This window comes from Charadrius vociferus, unplaced genomic scaffold, assembly GCF_000708025.1.
Source record: "Charadrius vociferus isolate BGI_N301 unplaced genomic scaffold, ASM70802v2 scaffold1, whole genome shotgun sequence".
NCBI lineage: Eukaryota > Metazoa > Chordata > Aves > Charadriiformes > Charadriidae > Charadrius > Charadrius vociferus.
Window position 1 is genome coordinate 10,079,863 of NW_009647680.1, and position 8,962 is coordinate 10,088,824.

The window sequence follows — 8,962 nt, forward strand, 5'->3', positions numbered from 1 at the left end:
GTGTAGGGGGGGGGGGGGGAGGGGTTGGACTGGATGATCTCCAGAGGTCCCTTCCAACCCTGACCATTCTGTGATTCTGTCATTCTACTGCTCTTCACCCTTCCCTAGTGAAAAACTTGTGGGAGGAAAGAGGTGATGGTCTGCCCATCTATCCAGTTCTGCAGCTGCAGAAGGAAAGGTTTTCATCTCCAGCATCGAAGATGTGCCATACAGAATGAGTCTGAACTCCACCTCTGTCAGTTATATCCAGGATATTTTAGGAAGCGCCTACATAAGCCAGCCCAAAGAATGGGATTTGCAGGAATCAAAGGCACAGAAAATGCAGACCTTCCAGTTCTCCCTGTTTTCCAATAAGCACTGATTATTTTAAAATTTATTACAAGTCACAAAACCTGGGCTCCCAAGCAGACCTCACTAGTGCATCCAGTACTATTAATTCTTCTGGTCTGGCAAAGGGAAAATTCAAGCCCTTTGATTCAGAGAAGCAGAGAGAACTCAGGCCCAGGTTATTATTGAGGATCCCTCAGGATGCTTCAGAGCAGCAGAAGCAAAATGTAAGTTGGGTTTGATGAGAGGTTCACCCAAATGCACAAAGCATCGAAAAGAATCTGAGTCCAGCTTTGATAGAGCCTTGGGTGAGGACTGGCTTTATTCTCAAGGTGAGTGAATCAGTACAAATTATAACACTTTTTGCTCTGTGCCTCAGGCTTCTGGTCAGATCGATGCTCTGTTCTGGGAAGATATGATCCAGCAAAATCCCCGGAGGATGCAAACCCAGCAAAGTTGGTGTCTGTGAGCACAATGCAGATTTTGTGCAAATGGTTTCCTTTTATACCATGCTGTTATTTTTCATCATTAAAATCTCTCCCAGGAAGATCTTTAGGAAGTGCTGTATTTATCTGAGGGTTTTTTTTTTTTGATTGCTGATATCAGGAAGCAGCTTGAAATGAAAGAGAGTGAGGCAAGGTTGGTAGAGCAGATAACACCTTTTATTAGACTGACAAACTGGAAAACTGGGAAAAAAAATGGAAAAAAAAAACCAAGCAAGCTGCAACAGAAGCTGACAGACTTCAGAAAGCCTTAGGTGCCCTAAAGCACAGATGTTTTCATCCATCTATATCAGCTGATCTAATAAAAGACATTGTGTCTCATTACAAACTTTGACTTACACCTCTGGACAACCATGTGCACAGCAATTTTGTCACCGTAATGGAACAAAGACACATAAGTGATGAGTGGTCTGAAGACAAATTTGAAAGCAACAGTGCACTCAGAAACGCCTAGAATAAAAACCAAGGAGACACTGCAGGCCTGTGGTACGGATCTGGAGAGGTTATTTAGGCTCACTCTGGTTTGAACCTCTGCACTTAAAAAATGTAATGAGCACAGACATCCTTGTGAGTGTTTCAATGCTGCGAGAAAGTCCCACTACCACTAAATTTGTGGTGCTCTCCACTTTCAATATTTTGTGGATACTAGAAAACAGTGCCATGCAAAGATACTGGTCAAATATTTATGAGCAATTGCAAAGAATAGTTCAGGCTCAAGCAGCAATTCTGGTTTGATTTTATTTACCTTGCAGAAATCACTCAGCGCCCAGAGATTGTGTTGGCAAGGAAGAAAATGGCACCACCTTGGACAGATTGTAGACACCCCGATCTGACACCGATGTGTGTGACAAATGGGATCAATGAGATGGTTTGGGACAAACTGCGCAGCGCATGGAGGCCAAAAGGCTTTGAAAATGTTTACCGTTTTCGATACAACCGGTATCACGAGGCAGAGGCGGTCACGCAGGCACACGCTGCGGGGCTCCTCGGAGGTGCTCTGGGCACTGGGCCTCCTTTGGAAAGGATTATTTGGCTCTCAGTGGCAGCACAGATAGTATTACAGAAGGTGCGTGCTGGCGGGCAGCCTGAGTCCACCCTCCACCTTGCTGGTTGCCAGAAAACTAATGAGCAAATACTTCCGCTTTCAGGCTGTTCCCTCCCCTCTCCCCACACCTGCAACCTCTACCGGGGCTGTGCCTGGAGCAAACTGGAGCCTCTGGGGCAGCAGCTGGGCTGGGAGTTTGGAAAAAACCTGACCCAACAAAGAAAAACCCAAGTGAAAGAGAACTGGAACACGGTGAGGAGCCACCCTGCGTGTGGGGCAGGACCTGAGCACAGAGCAGCAGGTTTTCCCACGCCGCTGAGCCGTCACCTCCCAGGGGAGATGAGCATTTCATCGGAGCACAAGCCCCTTGGGAAGCAGGTCACCGGCAGCCTGCACACGGTGAGTAAGGTATGGGCTCAGGGGCACAGTTTCCTCCTGTAGGATCAGAGAATCCCCTTTGGGCTACGTTAGAAGGGAGGTTTCCTCCCATCTGCTATTTTGAAGACACTGGGGCTTGCCAGATGTGTGACCAAGAAGGTAAAATCTGTGTTTGACTCCGACCTGTTTGTACCAGTTTGCTTACAGAAAGGCCACGTCCCTCGCAGGCATCCAAGATTGGCAACAGCAAATAACCACAGTGGTTCTTTTTCTTCGACAAGAGGTGGAATTAATTTGATGTGAACTTTACTTTGTCAGATCCCTAAATAAAAGCCTGTTGTGAGTTTTGGGGGTTTTCAATAGTTCTTATAGTCTCTAATGATGCGAAAGCTGCCCTGTTTTGTAGACGTGCAGAACCATCAGCTGGGAGCAGTAGTTTTTCTAAGCTCTAAGGAAAATTAATGCCAATTTCAAGACAAGTAGCGTACTACCAGGCAGAAATCGGGGACAAGATCAGATGATTTTTTTTTCCCTCTCTGCCGTCAGTTTGTTGCTAACCAGATTGGTTTCTCTGTTGTAGCCGTACAGCGTCTCCCCCAGACCCCTCTGTCTTTAACAAATCCAACCTCCTTGTGTTGTACCTTTCGGGTATAGGTTGCAAGTTACTGCTCTTACCCCAAGGAGGTAACTGTTTTGCAGATTAATAAACTGGGGCACGGATGGGTGGAATGACTTCTTAAGTGTCACCTCACTGGCTAATTGCAGAGCTGGGAATCAGCTGGTGCTGGTATTCCCAGTCTGCTGGGAACCAGTTTGGTCCCAGGCCAAAGCCATTAATCAAGATCTGAGAATGTAAGGTTAGTTGGGCTGTTGTATTAATGAGGAACACATTATCCATTTGTATTAGTGTCAAACAGCACGAAACATCTGACCTGACATCTGATAAAGGAGCAAAGGCTCAAAAGCATGAGACCCTCCTGTCAAATGATCCCTGCTGGGGAAAGCTGTTGTTACCACTTGGACTAATGGCAAATCTGAGAGGCTTTGCTACAGAAACAGCTTTGGGCTATGTTCTTCAGTGGGTGGAAATCACCAGATAGTCTCAGACAGAATAATTTTTTAGGTCTCCTTGGCCCTAGTGCAAATGATTGCCCTCGAGATGAAGCCACCCACATTAAGGCAAAGCAATACTCCAGCTGTGTCTTTCTGCTGATAGCTTGCTGCTGTTTAAAGGGAAATGTCTCCCACTGCTCCCGGTTGTCTGTTCCTAGTCCCTTCTTTTTGCCAGCTCTGGTGCTTGTTAAATCCTCTGTGAGTCAATTCAGCTTGGTAAGATGAAAGAGAAGTAGAGCTGGCACAAGGTGAACAACAGAAGCACGCAGGTAGGTACAATGACGGAAAGGGGAGAGGGCAGCAGGAGCTCTCTTGGTGTGAGCTGTGAGATCAGCTCATGTCATCCCGTGGGCCTGTACCTGTGGGATCCAGCTAAGTGCTTAAGCACACGCTTCACTTGAGGCATGTGACTAGCAGCACTGAAGCAGATCCTTGCGTGATCATATCCAAGAAAGAGCAGGTGAGCTCCTGGAAAAAAGGGTTGTTTATTGACTCACACCTTCCCAATGGCAGGTGTGGTCCTGGCCAGGCATGTGACTTGCATTACAGCAGTGACGACGGGCAGAAAAATAACTGCCTCCTTTCTTCCTTCTCCTTATTCTCTACTGAGTACAATAAAAAATGACTGAGTGCAAAGGGAGGCTCTTAAAACTCTTCAGCACGGAACCATCAGGAAAGTCATCAGAGGAGACACCAGGTCCAGCTTTCTAGGTATTCCAGGCAGTGGCGGTAATGCACAGCGAAATGAAATAAATCCAAACAAAAATTCAAACTTTACGTTATTCCTTCTTAAATCTATGTCAGTTGCATGAATTACTTCCTTTACTTCCTAGCTAAAGCTATCATACATTTTTTAAAGCACTTTGGTAAACAGCTTCTGTCCTCCACCTCTGACACACTGGATTTTCATTTCCTGGTTCAGTATTTACAACTAAACCCCCAGACGAGTGGAAGCCAATTCCACCCATTTCTAAAGTTTCAAAGAGCTTTAGTTCCTCCTTTGAGGAGAAAACACCAGCTCAGGTGACAGGAATGGAGTTGCACGGCTTTGACCTCGGTCCTTGTCCCTCTGCACGTGGGGACGGTGAGAGATCAGATAATTCTCGCTGAAAGGACAGGGGCCAGTAGAGACAATGCTTGTGTGCGACTTAAGAGATCGCCATCCAATCCTGTAGTCACCAACAGCTTCCCCGGGCAGGGTACTTCTTGTCCCTCTTCCTCACTAGCAAAACAACATTTTCCTACGTCCCAAAGATGTGGTGAGGACACAGCCATTTAGAAATGTCCCAGTCTCTGCTGCTCTGGTTATATATAAATATCCTGCATCTGCTTTCAGCTGTAAATGGGGTGGACGTTCCCATCTGTCCCCCAGGGAATGGGGACTCACACTGCTCTTCACACCGTCATTCCAATTTCCAGCTGCAATCACATTTTATTTCTTTTCCTTGACACTCCCATGTTGACAGCATCAGACGGGTAATGCATATGGCTTTTTGTCCCCTTGTGATACTTGCAGTTGTCACCAATCGTGGAGTTAAATGTCGGCGGGGAGATGTACACGACAACGCTGAGCACCTTAAAGAAACACCCCGGCTCCAAGCTGGCAGAGATGTTCACTGGCCAGCCCAAACTCAGGACTGACTCTGAAGGGAGGTTCTTCATCGACAGGCCAGGCACCTATTTCAAATACATCTTAGAGTACCTGCGCAGTAACCAAGTGCCCACCCAGTGCGTCCAGGATGTCTACAAGGAGGCGTTGTTCTACGACATCGAACCTCTAATCAAGCAGCTAGAGGACTCCCCGCAGATCTTTGGGGAGCTCGTGGCGAGGAAGCAGTTTCTGGCTTGTGTGCCCAACTACAGCGAGAACATCGAACTGATGATCCGCATCGCCAGGGCGGAAGCAGTCGCATCCCGCTGGTCCAGCGTCATCGTGTGTGTGGTCAGAACTGAGGAGGTCGCGGCCAGATGTCAGGATGCCTTGAACAGCTTGGACATGGATAAAAAATCCGTGGTGAAGTTTGGCCCCTGGAAGGCAGCGCCAGGTATTTTGGATCTGCTGGACTGCATTCAAATGGACATTGAAGCCAAAGGGTATAAAATATCCTTTCAGCCCCACGTTGCTGAGAAAGGTTTTCGCTTCAAATCGCATGACTACTTGTACAAGTTCCTGTTCACCTGGTGGTAGCAAAGTGTCACCATTGATGGGCAACAGAAGAAAGCAATTATTAAAACAAATTAACTTGGGCCACGGAGACTAATCCATAGACCACTGGAGGGACAGGAAGAAATACATGGCCCAATGAAAGGATCACCTTTGGTCATCTGCCAAATTAAAGAGCACTTAAGTGTCACTGTTTTCTTGGGCTTTAGGGGATAACGGTAAGATTTAAAAGGCATCAGGAAAAGGAGGAATTTTATTCTTTCAGCATTGCTGACTCTTAGGTAAGTTCAGAGAGATGGATCTGAGGGTCGAGCCAACCTCACTCAACCAAAAGAAATTAATAATCCCAAATATGTCTCGTGGACATGTGGAGTTGGTCTCTCAGCGCAAATGGGAACAGGTCACACACGTGCAATTCCCAATGCTCAACTTAAATTTGGACCCTCAATGAGAAGACAAAAGCTCTTCTTTTCACTGCTTCCCACACTAGAACCTAGGTTAAAAGGATTCATTGTCCCATGCTCTCTTCTTGTTCCTCCAGCAGACAGCCTACTCTCTAGCCAGTGTATTTTTTACTGTTATTTATTATTTATTCTGAAGGAAAGACAGAGAACCTCAGCTATGGTTCAGGATCAACAAAAGGTAAAAATACCATTGCTGATGTGAGGAGTTTATATTCGAAGGTCACACACTTCTTTCTCAGGCCACACTATTTTAATCTGTTTCTTATGACATTCATTATTATCATGATACTACTTTTAAATATATAAGCTTCTGGAAGAAACCCACCATGACCTGATGGGAAGGAAGCACTACTGAAGCAACAGCCTGGGACCTCAGTGCAAATTCTCCTTTACAGAACACGCGTTAGGTCCTACATTGTGTTTTAAAAATCTTAGTATTCGAAAGTTTATTTTTATACCGGAGATGGCTGTTATCTTGGTTGTATTCACGCTGAAAATCATAATGGCTAATTTGATTATGATCATATTTCCTTTATGTCTTAGAAGATGCATTTCTTCCAGTTAAGGACAATAGTCTCTGGGTTGTTAAATAAATAACTTTTAAAACCTCTTTGAATGATACAACAGTGCTTTATTTACTGACATCTCCCCCCCCCCCCCAATTCCCTAATTCTGAAGTTTTATCATTTATCCTAATTAAGCCTGGTTTCAGATGTGCTCATTCTAGCACAGATTTCTCCCCAATGAAGCTGGGAGTCACGCCACCAACCTCAGGGCAGTTCTACGGCAGGTGTGAGAGGACTCCTTGAGACCTCTCCCATTTATAACCTTGGTAAGAAGGCACGCAGTCAGTGTCTGAGAGGACAAAAAGGTTTAGCAAATAGGATCTGTGATCATACCTTTGATCATAGACAAGTGGTTGGTGGTGTTAGCCTAGAATAAGAGATTGAGGAGGTCTCCAAATAGACAAAAGGCTGCTTTAAAGAGATCTGTTACTCTTTGTACACACTAAGGGTGGAAGAACTGGCTTAAGTTGCAACAAAGGCAATTAAAATTAGATATCAGAAGAAAAAGTCTGATTATAGGGTAGTTAAAGCCGCAAATCAACCATATCCTAAGTCTACAGGACCGCTGCCACAAGAAACTTTAACAGTTTTATCAAGGACCGTCTTAGAGAACAGCCTGGGCTGGAAGGGAGCTTGAAGGATCATCTGGTCCAGCCTCTGGTGGGAAAGGGAGCCTGGATGAGATTATCGAGCACCCTGTCACATCAGGTCTTGAAAACTCCCAGCGATGTGGACTCCACCACATCCCTGGGGAGGTTGTTGCAATGAATCATAGAATCGTCTAGGTTGGAAGGGACCTTTAAGATCATCGAGTCCAACTGTTAACCTAACACTGCTGAAACCACCACTAAACCGTGTCCCTCAGCACCACGTCTACACATCTTTTAAATACCTCCAGGTATGGTGATCCAACCACTTCCCTGGACAGCCTGTTCCAATGTTTGATAACACTTGCTGTGAAGAAAATTTTGCTAATATCTATCCTAAGCCTCCCCTGGCACAACTTGAGACCATTTCCTCTTGTCCTATCACTTGTTACTTGGGAGGAGAGACCAACCCCCACCTCACTACACCCTCCTTCCAGGTAGTTGTAGAGAGTGAGAAGGTCTCTCCTCAGCCTCCTTTTCTCCAGGCTGAACAACCCCAGTTCCCTCAGCCGCTCCCCATAAGACTTGTGCTCCAGACCCCTCACCAGCTTCACTGCTTTTCTCTGGACACCTTCCAACGCTCAATGTCCTTCTGGTAGTGAGCGGCCCAAAACTGAACACAGTATTCGAGGTGCGGCCTCACCAGTGCTGAGTACAGAGGGACAATCACTGGTTCTCACTTTAAAAAAATTCTTTCTTATATTGAGAAGAAAACTCTCCTCGTACAAGTTGTACCTGTTGCCCCTTGTTTTCTCCTCATGGCTCCTTGGGAAGAGAGAGCTGCCATCCTCTTTGTGGAAGCCTTTTAAGTACAGGGAACACTATGTTGAGGTCCAAGCAGCGTGAAGAGACCCGACTCCTTCAATCTTTCCCTGTAGGGCTGGTCCTCCAGACCTTTGATCACCTCCCTGGCCATCCTTTGGACCCTTCAGCCCCTTCACAAATTGCTTGTCCCTAAGATGTGACCAAACTGTGGCTGCCCCTGGTTACCTCCAGCATCACAGCATCACAGACGTAACCGCTGCCTGCGTCTCCTGTCATCTAACTAGACATAGGTCTATCAGGAGGCTCCTTGGTGCCAGGGCCTCCTTCCCCTCTCCTCGAAGGAGACATGTTTGAAGGCCATGCTAAATTTTCATGTGTGCCTGACACAAGCTTGTCTGGAAACTTCAAGCCATGTTATTTATGCAAGTACTGTTCGGTATCTTCATCAATGACACAGACAGTGGATTGAGCACACATTCAGCAAGTTTGCTACACCGAGCTGAGTAGCACCGTTGACATGCCTGAGGAATAGGATGTCATCCAGAGGGACCTGGACAAGAGAAGTGGGCCCATGTGAACCTTGTGAGATTGAACAAGACCAAGTGCAGGGTCCTGCACCTGTGTCCGGGCAGCCCCCAGTGTCCATACAGGCTGGGGGATGAAGGGACGGAGAGCATCCCTGAGGAGAAGGACTTGGGGGTGTTGGTGGATGAGAAGCTGAACATGAGCCAGCCATGTGCATTGGCAGCCCAGCAAGCCCCCGGCATCCCGGGCTGCATCCCCAGCAGCGTGGCCAGCAGGGCGAGGGGGGATTGTGCCCCTCTGCTGCGCTCTGCTCTGGGGAGACCCCCCTGCAGTGCTGCCTCCAGCTCGGGGGCCTCAGCACAGGAGAGACATGGACCTGGTGGAGCGGGGCCAGAGGAGGCCCCGGAGATGCTGGGAGGGCTGGAGCCCCTCTGCTGGGAGGACAGGCTGGGAGAGTTGGGGGGG

General features: G+C 47.1%; 1 protein-coding gene across 1 annotated transcript; it reads left to right on the forward strand.

Annotated features, from left to right (window-relative positions):
• Window positions 1–2,211: 2,211 nt before the first annotated feature.
• Window positions 2,212–5,554, forward strand: KCTD14 (potassium channel tetramerization domain containing 14). Its single transcript, XM_009881218.1, has 2 exons — window positions 2,212–2,274; window positions 4,883–5,554. The coding sequence occupies exons 1-2, from the start codon at window positions 2,215–2,217 to the stop codon at window positions 5,552–5,554; spliced, it is 732 nt and encodes a 243-aa protein (XP_009879520.1). The 5' UTR covers window positions 2,212–2,214.
• The last annotated feature ends 3,408 nt before the right edge of the window (window positions 5,555–8,962 follow it).